General features: G+C 34.4%; 2 protein-coding genes across 3 annotated transcripts; one reads left to right on the top strand and one right to left on the bottom strand.

The window, feature by feature from the left end:
- Positions 1–1206: 1206 nt before the first annotated feature.
- On the top strand, positions 1207–8393 carry LOC109237073 (sphingosine kinase 2-like). 2 transcript variants are annotated; one of them, XM_019403324.1, is made up of 10 exons: positions 1207–1655; positions 2776–2898; positions 3000–3100; positions 4228–4300; positions 5908–5994; positions 6108–6185; positions 6356–6426; positions 6840–7109; positions 7272–7394; positions 7794–8393. In XM_019403324.1, the coding sequence occupies exons 1-10, from the start codon at positions 1334–1336 to the stop codon at positions 7989–7991; spliced, it is 1446 nt and encodes a 481-aa protein (XP_019258869.1). In that variant the 5' UTR covers positions 1207–1333; the 3' UTR covers positions 7992–8393. The 2 variants fall into 2 exon arrangements, with proteins under 2 accessions (XP_019258869.1, XP_019258870.1); XM_019403325.1 differs by having other exon boundaries at positions 1236–1655; positions 4225–4300.
- Positions 8394–13498: 5105 nt separating this feature from the next.
- LOC109237074 lies at positions 13499–15098 on the bottom strand. Its single transcript, XM_019403326.1, has 2 exons — positions 14416–15098; positions 13499–14075 (listed from the first exon to the last, which is right to left on the bottom strand). Exons 1-2 carry the CDS (start codon positions 14981–14983, stop codon positions 13771–13773), a joined length of 873 nt encoding a protein of 290 aa, XP_019258871.1. The 5' UTR covers positions 14984–15098; the 3' UTR covers positions 13499–13770.
- Between the last annotated feature and the right edge of the window lie 751 nt (positions 15099–15849).

Raw genomic sequence — 15849 nt, forward strand, 5'->3', positions numbered from 1 at the left:
AGGAATCTATTTATTGATAAGAAATTGTCAGTTGTGACTTGTGATTAGGTTTGTGGTAAGTAAAAAATATTCTTTTATTTTTAACCATAGTTTGAATCCTCCGTATGAAATCGCCATTATAGGAGAGTTTTTAACCTTCAATGTAAATCTTCTGCCGACCATTTTGAATTTAGACAACCCAATGCGAATACCGGACGGATGAAAATGGGGCATTTGCATCTATACCCGCTTTTTAGGTCACCTTTTAACTTATATTCGCTTTGCAAAAAAAATTGTAAGTGTACTCATTTTTCGCGTAACTTCAGACATACTAGCCTGAAGTAGCAAAAATTTATGTCTGAAGTAATGTTTTGCCTGAAGTGTAGCAAAACTTCAGATATTTTTGCATGAAGTTTAGCCTGACTTGCAAAGGCAATCACGCAAACTTCAGTTCATAGTGCAAATGGCAAACTTCAGTTCAATACAGCTACAACATGTTTGGCTGAAGTTTTTGTTTGTAATTGCTGAACTTTAGCATTCTAGTAGCTGAAGCTTTGTTCTGTATTTGCTGAACTTCAGCATGTATTAGCTGAAACTTTGTTCTGTTTGTGATGAATTTCAGCATTCTAGGGCTGAAGTTTGTTTTATATTTGCCAAACTTCAGCATTCTTAGAGCTGAAGTTCTAAACAACAATGAATTTAATAAATCATGATTAGCAGCGATTGATGCTGTGCATTTCAAAGATTAAAGAATGAAAGATATTTTCGACATGAAAACAAGTTACTAGAGATAAATTAGAACCAAACACCAATGTGTCTGTAAAGCTAAAATATCTAAGAGGTTAAATTATTGTGAGTAAGACCAAACTGAACATAATGGGACAAGTAGATATATAAAGAGGAGGAAAAAGAGACCTGAAGTTGTTTAAACAGTGGTACAAGTTAAAACTTTTTAAAAAACTAGGTATAGGTTAAATGAGAGCGACCAAACTTTTGCAAAAAAAAAGAGCAAATAATACTTTTAGCCCGTGGGCCGAACTATTTATATTCGACATCCACAACAAATTTAAAAAATTTGTATACATATTTTTCTCTTTATTATTTTGGTAAAGTGTCATTTTCGAAAAAAGAAGCTACTTCTGCTGGTCCCACTAATGGACCTTCATGGGTCATGTCAACCAATCAGAAAATACATGCTATAGCATTCACCGTACAAAGCGTACAAGAAACAACTTCTGACGTGCAATACGAGAGAAGCTTCGTCTAAACCCGTCTCTTGTTTCACACTAAACCCGGCCCTGTCATAATATATAATGCTTCACCAACAGAGACGGAGACTAATCCACAGCAAAATATGGGTCACAAAGAGGCCGGTTCTTCTCCGGTTCTATCGGACCGGGTTCGGTTTAACGGAGTTGTGACTACGGTAACTTTAACGGCGGAAGGGAAACTCCGATGGCGGGAAAATTGCTTGTCGATTAAGAAAGAGGTTCTCGGGTTTTTAATTAAAGGTTCTAAGATTAAAATCAGAGCTGTTAAGGAGAACGGAGGTGGAATTTCCTGCGGCGGGAACACGGGAGCTACGGTGAGGAGGAGGAGTTTTAGTTTTGAGCCGTTAACTGAGGATTCTCTTCGGCTTTGGAGTCAAAAACTTCAGGAGTTCATTGATTCACTTGGTAAGTCTTTTTGAAGGTTTTTAGAATAATTATGATGATCGTCTTATATTTTAGTGTTGAGTAGTTCTGCAAGTTAATATGGCACGAGAAATAGAATATTACTAAAAAACAGGGATTAGCGATTTACAAATTTTGTAGCTAAACATAAAAATCCGTGCTAATATGCTATCAGCTACGAGCCATCTAACGAGAAGTTCGAAGCTAATTTGTTTGTAGTTCTTTATTTGAGTTACGGAGTAATGCAGTAAAAAATAGAATTTTTACTTCAGTTGCCAGTATAAAACTTTTTACGCCTTTTTTTTTTGGATAATCGTGGTGTCCGAGCCAGCTTGTGCGCACCTCGACTAATTTTAAGGTGATCAACAGCAACATGTAACTCTTTATAATAAGAGTTTTAAGTTATGTGCAGTTTTTACACCATTAGGTTAAGTTGACTTACACAAAAGGTTCATTGCAAGACCAAAAAGGGAAGTTGAAAAGCCGTTTCTCCATTATTGCTTTGTTCTTAGACATAGCGTGATCTTTTTAGCTAAGTTGCTTTCTCTCAGAAGAATGAAGCATTTCAGGCATGCTTCAGTGTGGTTCTAGTTTAAAGTGATCAATTCAGAGGAGGATCAGGATTTAAATTTAATGGGTTCAAATTGTAAGATTTTTAGCGTTGAACTCATTGTGCCGTTAAAATTATGGGTCCAAATCTAATATTTTATTGAGATTTTAATAAGTTTTTACATATATATATATATATATATAGGAGGATCAGGATTTAAATTTAATGGGTTCAAATTGTAAGATTTTTAGCGTTGAACTCATTGTACCGTTAAAATTATGGGTCCAAATCTAATATTTTATTGAGATTTTAATAAGTTTTTACATATATATATATATATATATATATATATATATATATATATATATATATATATATATATATATGTACACACACTCCATACCGAAGGTTATTGCTTCAGATGAATCCGTAGCCTCTCATCAATTCTGTAACTTTCAACAATAGTAAAAGCATAATTGTTGATGTTATTCTCCTTAATGGTTCCCTTTGTAATTTTTTATGCTTCCATGAATCTCTATGATGATATTGGTACCTGGCTTCATGGAATTTTAGGTCGGCCAAAGAGACTATTTGTATTTGTAAATCCTTATGGAGGAAAGAAATCTGCATCAAAGATTTTTATTGACAGTGTAAAGCCACTACTTGATGATGCAAATATTGACTACACAGTGCAAGGTTAGCAGAGCTGAATCTTCTTGCTATCCACTTCTAATTATTGTTTGTTAAATTACTTTTCAGTATTTAGTCATGATTTTACTCTTAACTTTGATCCTTAGAAACTAAATATCAGCTACATGCAAAGGAAGTTGCTAAATCATTGGATATTCTGAGATATGATGGAGTTGTTTGTGTCAGCGGGGATGGAATTTTGGTTGAGGTAGGTTAGTCCTTCCTATTTTTATTTATTATTCTTTTAATGGTTGGTTAGGCCTATTGTTGTGTGTTCTTACAACAACAACAAGAACAAATCCAGTGTAGGCAAGTGGGGTCTGGGGAGGGTAAAGTGTACGCAGACCTTACCCCTACCTCTAAAAGGCTGAGAGGCTGTTTCATGTAGACCCTTGTAGCCCCTCGGCTCAGGGAGGAAAAAGGGAAGGAGCAATAACAAGCACACCAAAACGAAAATACCAAACTAACACTAAGTAATGCAAACAGAAACCAAAACAATGCAACAATAAGAAATAACGGCAATCTAGAGCTTCTTTCATCATATACTTGACGAAGAAATGACTTTAACTGTTTGAGGATTGGCTAGTTATGCTCTCTAGTTATAAGCTCAGTAGATTCTTTATTTCCCAGTGAAATATGTCAAAGATGAGAGTATCATGGATACATGTAACACTTGTCCTTTCCAGTCACGGCAGTTCTTAAGGCATTGATTGATTAACTCAGATTTCAAATCCGGGGCTCAAAACCTCTAAAGTTATCAATTAAGAGAAGGGTATTGCTGGACATTTAAGCAAATGCAAGGTCCTTACAGGTTCAAAATGAAAGAGGAAAAGGCTAAGAGGATTTTCGGTTTTGCTTCCTGTATCAAGTATCCTGAAGCTAGTTACTACGGAACTTAACAAAAGATTGGTGAATCTAAGTAAATAACTTCCACTGCAAAAACAATCGAAAGATCAATTTTAGGGCACATGTATATGGCTATGTATTTTTTGTGTTTTATATGCATAGTAACATTGGGGATTCATAAAATGGAAAAATTACTAGTTAATGGTGAAGGAACATGATTTGCTCAAGCTTCTTTTTACTGAAATATCTGAGAGATGAGACTTGGAATGACTTCAAGTTTGCTCCAAATCTACATTTATGACGTCAGATCAAATGATTGAAACAGTTACGAAGCTCAAACATCTTACCTCACTCAATCTTGCATTGCAGGAGGCGTCTGCTCTGTGACACTGTTCTTATGGTTTTTCAGCTTTTTCTTCTGAGTGAATGAGATAATAAACATATTCGTGATCCTCATGGTCAATTTCTTGTTTTTTCAATTTTTAGTAGGTAGTTAATGGACTACTTGAAAGGGAGGATTGGGACTCTGCAATAAAGATGCCTCTTGGAGTAATACCTGCAGGTTTGTCTCCTCTTAATTGCTATTTACCTTCTGATAAGGACTAAGCTTGTTTTTTATATTTCGATTAGCTTTGTAGGTGAAGATGTATGTATTTTAGTATGTCGCGTAAGTATCTTGTTTACAAGTTTATACCAATAATTGCTAAACTATTGGATTATTGCTTAAGTATAATTTCCAGACTAGTAGCAAATGGTATGAGGTGCTGACGAACATTTCTATTACCTGAGATGTAGGATAGACATTCAGTCACGTGACACATCTGCAACTTTTCCGTTCTCTTTTTCTGTTAAGTGCATAAGCACTCATGCACTTGTAAATTGTGATAAGTAAACATGATCATAAAAGAGCATAACTCTTGTCTGTCACCATGTGAGAGACCTATTAACCGACTCTGAGTAAGAGAATCCCCGGAGAAGGAAGGGGACCCTCACAAACAAACTGATGAAAGAAACATAAATGGAAAAGGGGTGCACATTAAGGACATTTAAGGATAAGTGAGACACTAGACAACTTGTTCTAGTAATAAAATACTAGGTGCGCAAAGTTACCTAGTATATGTGCTGGTGGGAGGTAGCGTGTACCTGGTAGAATAGTTGAGGTACACAAGCTGGCCCAAACACCACCTTCATAAGAAAAAAGCTAGTGTCAACTAAACAATCATTCCACCTCAAGGACATTTAAGGATACTGAGATTCTATGCAACTTGTTCCAGCAAGAAAATTGTAGCGCCAACTAAAAAATCATATTAAGAGGCTGAGAATGGATCAACTTTACGCTTTAATCTTTTATTTCATTGTTTTAGTTTATGTGGCGACTGGTGAGAAACCTAGGTCTTATCTCAATCACACCATGACTGTTGTTGTTTTGTAGCGTTAGCTGAATTAAATCAGATTTGCCCCCTAATATTGCATAGCTGCCGCCTGCCGTCCACCTTAATTAGGGAAATGGAATGGGATTTTTATCAACAGAATAAGGAGTATAATTTCCCAGACATTGTAGGCTTTATGGGCAACTGTTGGTCCCCCTGCATTTGAATAACTTTTACCAGTGGAATTCGACATTTTTTTACTTTGGCATCAGGCCTAGTTTCTTTATTTGTCATAAGTTGCTAATGCCTTGGAAACCACATTCGAGAAAGATAATGCGATTGATATGTACAGTTTTATAATGTGCTTAGTGATAGTTTTCAAAAGTATGCATAGTAGAATTAGATTTTGCAATCATAATTAATATAGAGAATAATCTGTACACATATAATGAGATGCTCTGAATGTGCGGCCACCAATATTTAAGACAAAACCGTTGTTTAAGCAAGGTATATACTCTCAGCAAAAGGAACCCAGCAAGGTAACTTGTCTCAAGTTCATTCTGCAACACAGTATGTCTAATCCTGGTAAACTAGTTTTAACTGTAAGAAGATATTTGGCTTCTAACTTGTGAACCCAGAATTATCTAAAGACTATAGCATTGTCTTCTAAAGACTATAACATTGTCTGCTGGTTGGAGTTTTACAGTGTGATGTGCATGGTCGTTAGTTAAAGGAAAAGCTTGGTATGTAGTAACCCTTTCACTATTGTTATAATTGTGTGTCATATATGTTAATACAGGCACTGGAAACGGCATGGCGAAGTCTCTTCTAGATGCCGTTGGTCAATCTTGTACTGCATGCAATGCAACACTTGCTATTATTAGAGGTGGAGAATACTAGGCTTTTGAAAAAAAAATTGTGCTTTCTGCATGGTGAAGTTCTAATTACTCTTACTCAATAAGGGTAAAAAACTTTCTTTGTTTGCTTGGTTTCTTGCAGGGCACAAGCAATCACTAGATGTAGCTACTGTTTCACAGGGGCAGAACAGGTTTTTCAGTGTGCTGATGCTCGCCTGGGGTATTAAATCTTTCATTTATTCCTGTAGTTTCACCCACACTAATTTGTGTTTCACATGGTCCAGTATTTAAGTACTTAACAAAATAGACACTTAAACTTTATGTGACACACCTGGTTTTTCAGGTCTTATTGCTGATATTGATGTTGACTGAAGATTTCTTGATTTCCAGGTCTTATAGCTGATATTGATATCGAGTCTGAAAAGTATAGATGGATGGGTAGTGCTCGAATAGATTATTATGTACGTTTTCCAATCTTTTTACTTTGAGTTGTGTGATTAGACTTTACGTTTAGAACTCTATATGTCAAAATTTGATTTTGTAATAGTTTTGCTTGCTAGATATTCATTATTAACACCCCCCCCCCACCCCCCACCCCCCCACCCAACCCCTGTTTTTCCTTCTCTCTTTGGAAGGCTTAGTCTCACCAATACAATATCTCAAATTCAGAAATTAGATCAGCTCTGTCTTGTTTATAATGTACATAAACAATTCTTCTTGACAACCCAGCAATCCACCCTTCTTCCCTCCAAAAACTATTATGCATCTTCAGTTTACAGCATGATTAGTAGTTCTGAACAATAGAAGCTAGTTGAGTGCGTTTAAACCATCATCATTATGCTCCTTAATTTCTGGTCTGATACTATTGGTCCAGGCAATACAGCGAATATTCCGCCTTAGGAGGTACAATGGTTGTATAAAATTTGTGGCTGGACCAGGTTATGAAACTTTTGGAGAACCAACTGACGTGGAAGGTGAAACTATTGATGATGTAAAATCGAATTTCGTTCAGCACAAGGGATATTGTGGTCCCACTTTTCACATGAAGGATTTCAACCGTAAGATTGAAGGGCCTTTTGTATCAATCTGGCTTCATAATGTACCTTGGGGAGGTGAAGATGCTCTTGCAGCACCTGATGCCAAGGTTCGTTTTTTTCGTTGCACATAACTTAATTATTACCTCTTTTGAATTTACTTTCATTTGTGCAGGTCTTAAAACTATACTCGATAGAATGGCCTCTGCAGCTTTTGAATTTCTTAATTTTGGGAAAAAAATCTTAATTCCTTCTCTTGGGCTCATTTGCAGTTTTCAGATGGTTACTTGGACTTGGTTGTGATAAAGGACTGTCCAAAACTAACATTGCTATCATTGATGACCGAGTTAAACAAAGGCGGCCATGTCAGATCACCATATGTCTTGTATTTCAAGGTAGAGTTTTTAACCTTTAAGTTAGCTCCATCACGCCCTTCCCCAAACCCTGCATGACCGTGGGATGCCTTGTGCCCCGCAATTTTTAAGTTAGCTCCATCATGCAAACTCTCATCTCTTTAAGCATACTCTTTTTAACCACTACATTTCTTATTACTTATAAAGAATATCCTGTGTTGCTCGGACTCTCCAAAAATGTCTCCACGTGCGTGTCAGATCCTCCAAGATAGTGCATTTTTGAAGGATTTGACACGGGTGTGCAGCATTTTGGAGCGTCCGCTCAACATAGAGAATATCAGTATTATTTTACTCGTCTTTGTTGGAAGTTCCTAAACCTTAAATTTGCATGCATTGATCTGAATGTAAATAAGGCATCTGATTGCTGTAAAACAACCACAGGTTAAAGCTTTTGTTCTGGAGCCGGGTTCACGGTTAGATGATCCATCCAAAGAAGGGATTATAGATGTAGACGGCGAGGTCCTTGCCAGAGGTAAAGGAACTTATAAATCAGATCAGAAGACATTGATGACATATAACAAGCTCCATATAAAAGTAGATCAAGGGTTGGCTACTGTATTTTCTCCTACAATTCCTTAAATTTTCGCGTTTTATATACGATGGCCAAAAAAGGGTAAATATAAGAAAGGATAAAGTATGAAGACGCCTTTTCTCAAGGTTGTGAATTCTTTTATTATGCATATGGCTAAATTTCTTGGAGAACAAAACCAACACACAGAAGCTGAGATATTGGCATTGTTACATGGTTAGCGTTGGTATTGTGAATATCGTTATAAAAGTTTGGGAGGAACCTTGGTACATTGTTCACTTTTTGACTGAATTTTAGGAAAATTTTCACAAAATGGTGGTTCACATTTTTTGAAAATTTTAAAGGTGTAACGCCAACGATTGTGGTACAAAAAATAAGGGGAACTTTTGTAAAACATTACAGTTTAGAGCATAATTATCATACGTAATTATAGTTTGCCTAATTGTCATTCATAGCCACTATTCAATTGTTACTAGCTTATATTACTTGTATTCAGATGCGCAACGAAGACAACCGTATTCGTTTGCGCAATTAATACATGTAGTTGCTGTATCGAATACAACCAAAATGAAATATAAAAGTATATAAAAAGAATGCAACCAAGACCCCCTGTTTACGAAGTGGATGCTCTAGCCAACTAAGCTACGAGAGCTTGTTGCTCTTTTGTTTCAGTTCAAAACAATTGATCTTTTGTTTTAGTACTATAGGTGAATTTGTTATAAATTCAAATATAGTTACAGATAGTAACCTTTTAAAAAGTATAGCTACGAATAGTAAATACAGTATATATGTTTGCTGCGTAAATTTTCCAAAAAATAATAGCACAACTGTGGTATAAATGATTCCGGAACTACTAACCCCGGAATCAAAAATTACACCAAACATGAAATAAATTAAATCCACGATTTCTTGCATCTCTTTCTTTTTTGGTCTTTCTTACCATTTCTGACTCTGCCACTATTTGTATTCCCCTTAATTTTCTTTCTCGCATCCAGACTGCATTAAAGAAGAGTTAGGAAAGGAGAAAGAAAGAACAAATTGGCAGCTTGTTTAATTAGTGTTTGCTTTAATTTTTCTGTTTTGGAAAGGATTGAGGCGATCCAATTGTTAGGAGGATAAGAAACAAATGTTTTTGGTGTGCTAGAAATTTTGACTTGAAAATCGAGATACTATTAGAAGGTTGAAGTTCGAAGACTCATCCAAATTCACCGACAATTTTTGAACTCATAAAACGTACAACAACAATAAACAACCACAACCCAGTAAAATCTCACTAATGGGATCTTGGGAGTAGGGGGGTCAATGGACATTTGAAAACCGACTAAATCGATCGAACCGTACCGCACCGAACCGATTTTTAGGTTTCTTTTAAAGAAACCGTAGGGTTTTATATAAATTTATAACCGTACCGATAATCAGGGTAGGTTTTTTATTTTATAACAATAAACCGAAAAAATACCGAACCGTACCGAATAAATTTTACATGTGAAAAATATATTTATATAGTAAGCTTAAAACTAATAAAGCATTAAATTTTTCAATGGGCCTTGAAATTATAAAAAGAGACTTTTTCCTTCCTATACCATATATGAAACCTTATTACCAAAAATGTGCATAGTTTCATATTTACCCGCCATGTTTACAGTTTTTCTACAATTATTATACCATTCATTAAATACTAATTATTAGGAGTTGATTCCTTCCTAATTCCTTACCAGTCTTTGCTTTTGACTGGTAAAGATTTCGTGCACCATCGAATAGCCGTAGATGCCCTTCATCCCTGTTTTATTTTTTCTTTATTGACTTTATGAAGCTGAACATTAAAGGAAAGGAAAAGATACTGAACAATTACTTTATATTGACTTTATGAAACTGAACATTACAATCAACATCTCAGAACAGTTAACTTTATTTATATCTTCATCATTTGTAAAAGTAATTTAGAAAATCTACGAAATCATTAGTAATTTGCCAGATCATTAATATAGAAAATTATCCAAATATCATATATATATATCCGACTTCTCTCTATATCTCTCTATATTTCTCAATCGCAAATTTCAGTAATACAAAGCAAATGAAAAGAGAGCATCAATTCTACCATTGACAGCCATTAAAAAGCTTGAAAGCTTTGAATTCAAATTTGGGTTTTCAAAAATCATTATTTGTTTGGATTGGGTGTTGTTGAAAATAATCGGGAATATGGTTTGGAGTTTATATCTCAATTTTGAGGGGTTTTGGTGAAGATTAGACTTGGTTTTGACTGAATTTCAAATTGAAACTCGAAGAAGAAGAAGAAGAAGAAGAAGAAGAAGAAGAAGACGACATATCGCAGAAATTGTAGATAAGTTGTAGATAAATTGTAGATTATTTGTATTCTAATTGTAGATGCTTTATTTTCTGTTTTCACAAATAAAAAACGGCTAAAACTTCTACAAATCTTCTGAAAAAACACAATTATGTCAAAAATCCCAATTATGCTACAATTGAATGGGAATTGGGATATAAAAATTCAATGTACCCAGTTTATAGATATTTTGTAGATAAATTATAGATTATTTGTATTCTAATTGTAGATGCTTTATTTTCTGTTTTCACAAATCAAAAACGACTAAAACTTCTATAAATCTTTTGCAAAAAACGCAATTATGTCGAAAATCCCAATTAAACTACAATCGAATGGGAATTGGGATATTAAAATTCAATATACCCATTTTGTAGATATTTTGTAGATGAATTGTAGATTATTTGTATTCTGATTGTAGATGCATTGTTTTCAATTGTAGATGCATTTTTACATTCCTATGCCACATAGGAATTTTTACATTCTTCAATTGTTGTCAAGAAGATGTAGTTGATACACTAATGTTGTGGTTCTTTTACTTTATGGCTTTGGACTAAAAGATAAACTGATTATTAATAATCCATAGTGGGAATATTAATATGTAATTAAATAAAGAAACAAACAAATATTTGTTTATCAAACTTAAGTTCAGATTTTATAAAATTAATACTCTCCATCACATGGTTGTACGTAGCCCAATGGTACGACTAGAATATAAAATAATTGTGATATCCGCTCTTCAATTTTCTACAAAATTTGAATTCTCGATCCATGAAAAGGTGTACGTATTATATTACTCAGCATTCCTTCGTCATTGTCATTTAAAAAAATTTATGAGCTGGACTCAATTAGGTGACATATTTTAATATGTTAACAAAAACTGCTCAAGGTAAGGATGCTAGCTTTTTAGGTTAAAATACACTATGGTATAGAATTGGTAATTTGGTATACTAAGTGTAATTAAGTCAAACCTTTAACATTGAGGGTAATAAGATTTCCTATGTGGCATAGGAATGTAAAAATTCCTTATAAAAACTGTTACAAGCCAACAAGTAATTAAACTCAAAATACTAGTTCCTAAAACCTATTATCCTACTTATACTTAAACTAAGTTATTTCAAGTATCTTTATTAGCAAGACACAAAGTATTCCAGCGATTATGAGTAGCAAACTATAATGTATTGAATATTTTTCCCTTCATATAATTTAGATTTATCTTTTTTAATATTTAATATAGATTTTATTCTTGAGTCCCAGCTTAATATCTTTCTGCTCGTGTGATTTATATTTTCTTTGCTTTTACTTGGTTTCTTTTACATTGTTGTCGAATAGTTGATATATCTATACTCTAGCCATCTTTCATGTTTTTTAATTCATCACCTTTTAAATCGTAAAAATGTCTAGAGAGTTTTGCTAAGTCCTATAAAAGAACGCATGTTATTGCATTCTACTTTTACTAGTGAATTTTACATGACATTTAAAAAAATACCGAAAATTAACCGAACCGTACCGATACCGAAGTGAAACCGACATGATTGGGACGGTTTCGAAAAGTCTAATTTTGGTTATGCATAATAGAATAACCGAAAAATTGGTATGGTACAAATTTTATAAAATAACCGGCCGAACCGAACCAACTTGGGAGGATAGTGTGTGCGCTGACCTTACCCCTACCCCAAAGGAGTAGAGAGGCTGTTTTAGAAATACCTTCAGCTCAAGAAAATAAAAAGGCAAAAGGAGACAATATTAGTATCACCACAGAAATTATAAGAAAAATAGGAATAACATAAAACCCAGAAGAAAGATGCAAAGCAAAAGCGCACTCATAAAACGTGTGGAAATAAAATTAGTTAGATAGAGTACTTGTTTTCGGCTTCTCCTTATCCATATTTGTCTATGAATCATATTGTTTGTTTTTTTCTCAAAAGGAAATAATTTATTTCATTTTAACAATTAGTTGTGTTGTATTAGTTGATTTCCTTAAGAATATCAAGTCGAAATACTAAAAATAAGAGTTTTAAGTTATGTACATGAATAATACTTAATTTTTAATGGTACTAAATTAAGTTAATAATAACTTGCAACAACAAGTAGCGGTTCCTAAAAAATCTGAGAAATAAAATGATTTGTTTGATATAACCAATTAAACTCCGTTAATAATATAAATATTTTCTATATAATCGAATGTGTACCACTTAAATTATTTTAAAAATATTGAAGAAAAAAGGAGTTGGGGATCGAGTGAAGGTAGATAAGATAGTGTTTCGAGTGACTAAAATCTGCGGATATTGATCAATTTTTTCTTTCAAAAATTAATAGACAAATGTATCAACTGGATAAAAATATAGGAGCAAAACTGATCCTAATATTGTTGATGATTGCAGATTATTAATATTATTTAAGCTCGATACTCAACCTTAATGTGTGCTCAAACAAACATACATACATAAGATTTAGCTAGATTTTTAAATTTAAAAGTTATATATTTATGTCCGTTATGCAGAGTTATTTGATTTCCGTCGGTATATTTGTTCTTTTATAAGGTACTTGCAATCTACCCCTGCTTTGCACATTCACTTGGTACATACTCGTGCTTTATACGACCACTTGAAACATACATATACTTTGCACGACCACTTGGAATCTATTCGTGCTCTGCACGATCACTTGGAATCTATCTGTATTCATCACGGTCACTTGGAACCCACTTGCGTTCTGCACGGTCACTTGAAACCTACCTGTGCTCCACACAGTCAATTTGAACTACCCGTACTCTATAAAGCCACTTGGAACCTATCGATACTTTGCAAGGTCCATTTGGAACCTACCTATGCTTTATACGGCACTTGGAACCTACCCATGCTTTGCATGACAACTTAGAACTTACCCATGCTCTATTTGGCACTTGGAACCTACCCGTGCTCTGCACGGCCACTTGAAATCTACTTGTGCTCAACAAGGCTCTTAGAATCTACCCGTGCTCTGCACGGCTCTTGGAACCTACCTGTGCTTAGCACGATCACTTGAAATTTACCCGTGCTTAGCACGATCACTTAAAATATACCCGTGCTCAGCACCACGGTCAGTTGGAACCTACCTGTGCTTTACAGGGCCACTTGAGACCAACCCGTATTATGCACTTTCACCTGAAATTCTAACGTACAAGCAAGCTATTGCATGAAATTCTAACGGAATAATTAATGAGACCCATACTTACATGTAAATCCATAATTGCATACGTGCACCTTTCTCTACTATTTTAACTAGTATACAGTATTATCTCATTTCTCGTTTATCCTAAGCTTTAAACAATAAAAGAACATTTTACACTTCTATATACAACTTTAGCTCCTTTTCACTGGCAAAATCTCAATTCAAACCCCACCAGTTCTTGCCAAAAAAATTAAAAAATACCTTTTGTTAAAAAAATAAAATAAAAAAACCCTGTTTTAACCCAAAAAATGGGGAAATTGCTAAAATTAACTTTAAACCCCACGATTAATCATCTCCATATACTGCTGTAGTGACTGTTCTCTCTGCAACCTCATTTCTTCATTGAACTTCGATATAAACGATTCTACTCGCCGGTTCAACTCGTCCTGACTCGGCGACGGTTCAAGTACGGTTTTCCTCTTGTTTTCAATTTGAACCGGAGATTGACTTCCATGATTCTGCTGCCACGTGTTCAGGTGCCTCGTGAGAGGCACGTGACGACCTTCTGTTATCTTCTTCCATGTGCTCTCTAATGTCTCATGTCTCTTCACTCTTGCTACCCTCAGCGATTTCACCCCTGTTATTCCAATTATTTACAGAATTAACCTTAAAAGTTTTTAAACTCACTGACAAAAGAAAATTGATATTTTTAAAATATATGACTTAAACATACTAGTAATATATAATATTTATATAACGATAAAGAGAATTATTCAAATATAAAAATATGTATGATTCATTTGTACGGACGAATAAGAAAATAATACAACATGAAGAATATAAAAGAGTAATAAAGAGGAGTATAAATTTTTAGAACTATAAATTTGTAGCAGCTTTCAAAATAACAGCGATAAAATATATACTTTTGGTATTAATATAATATACATATTTTATGAGAAATGTATAGTATTTGTTACCTTCAGGATTCATTCTCGTAAGCGGTTTCCGGTGACCGAACCGGGAAGAAACCAGCGGTTTCTCCGTCGCTAGCTGTTGAAGAAGCTCCGTTTCCACTTCAGGCAACGGCGTAACAACGGAATTCGAAATCACAACCTGATCATCATTTTCAACTTCAACCACCTGCTCCGGTTCAATATTTACCGGCACAGTCTTCACCTCTAACACCTCCGGTTCAGGTGATAACTCAGACATCTCCGGTTCAATCATGTTGGCGTTTGTCTGGGAAATTGCGATCAAATCTGAGGGCGGAAGTGATCTCGCAGAAATCGACGGCTGTGATTCACCGCTAGAATGTTCCTTCCGGTGTGATCGAGAAGTAGCGACGATCATGATAATTATACAGTTGAGTACAACGTAGAGGTAAGGAGGCTTGAGCCAACTGGAAATCAAGCTGCTCCAAACCGTAGGAAATTCATATATAACGAACGGAACAGAGGATTTAACGAGCATAGCTGAAGATACAGCGCCAACTGAAATTAACAGAACTTTCATTGATAACATTAAATTGCTCGTTGATGGTGCCATATTTGTAAGTTTTTGGCTATGTGGTGTAATTTTGCAAGCTGAAATGGTTATTAATTTGAGAATTGAGAGTGAAGAAGAGGAGAAAGAAGATGGAAGTGCAGACTATAGAAATAGTGTTGGGAGAGAGGAGTATAAATAAAAGATGGATGGCTGAGGACGCGTGTTTGTGGAATAAGATGAAATCTGAGCCGTTCAATTAGGTAAAGAAAGTAGGCTAGACGAGTTTGGCTTCTTACAAATTGTTTGGATTGTTGTTACCTATTGTATTGAATACGAGGTTTGTTTTGGTTGTTAGTAAACTTTTATTTAATCGTATCGTTAATTTGGTCGTTATTTAATGATGAAATGTATCACTTTATGTAACGATCGATTTGGTGTGGTCGTGCCGTTACCTAATCTTTTTCTCTCAGAATTATCCTTCATAATTAAATAATTTTATCTTATCATTTATCCTATATTTTCATATAATAATTATACCCCGTATCATAATTTTTCTTTATAGTATTGCAAGTTTATTCTTCATATTGTTGGTGCCTCATATCATGAAACGACGTCAAACGATATAATCTATCCAAATATTGTATTCATCAAACAATACAATACATTATGAAACAATATGTAACAACCATCCAAACAAGCTGTTAGTTCATGTGAACGCATAATACATATATATATATATATATATATACACGCACACACACACACATCTAAAATCTTAACAAATCTTATAATTAAACCTATAATTTTAACAATGCAATGAATTTTATGCTAAAAATCTTAAGAGTTGAACTCATTAAATTTATTTTTCGGATCCCCTTTCGTATAATTGGTACTTATTATTTTGGCACCCAACTAATTTAAAATCA

The sequence above is a fragment of the Nicotiana attenuata genome, unplaced genomic scaffold, assembly GCF_001879085.1.
Source record: "Nicotiana attenuata strain UT unplaced genomic scaffold, NIATTr2, whole genome shotgun sequence".
Classification (NCBI taxonomy): domain Eukaryota; kingdom Viridiplantae; phylum Streptophyta; class Magnoliopsida; order Solanales; family Solanaceae; genus Nicotiana; species Nicotiana attenuata.

What these genes read in the sequence shown, in the direction of transcription:
- LOC109237073 (XM_019403324.1), top strand. Translation starts at nt 1,334, where the DNA reads ATGGGTCACAAAGAGGCCGGTTCTTCTCCGGTTCTATCGGACCGGGTT. An exon ending in TGTGCTGATGCTCGCCTGGG is followed by an intron (nt 6,186 to 6,355) that starts GTATTAAATCTT and finishes CTTGATTTCCAG; the next exon opens with GTCTTATAGCTGATATTGAT. An exon ending in GTGCTCGAATAGATTATTAT is followed by an intron (nt 6,427 to 6,839) that starts GTACGTTTTCCA and finishes CTATTGGTCCAG; the next exon opens with GCAATACAGCGAATATTCCG.
- LOC109237074 (XM_019403326.1), bottom strand. Translation starts at nt 14,983, where the DNA reads ATGGCACCATCAACGAGCAATTTAATGTTATCAATGAAAGTTCTGTTA. An exon ending in TACGAGAATGAATCCTGAAG is followed by an intron (nt 14,076 to 14,415) that starts GTAACAAATACT and finishes TTGGAATAACAG; the next exon opens with GGGTGAAATCGCTGAGGGTA.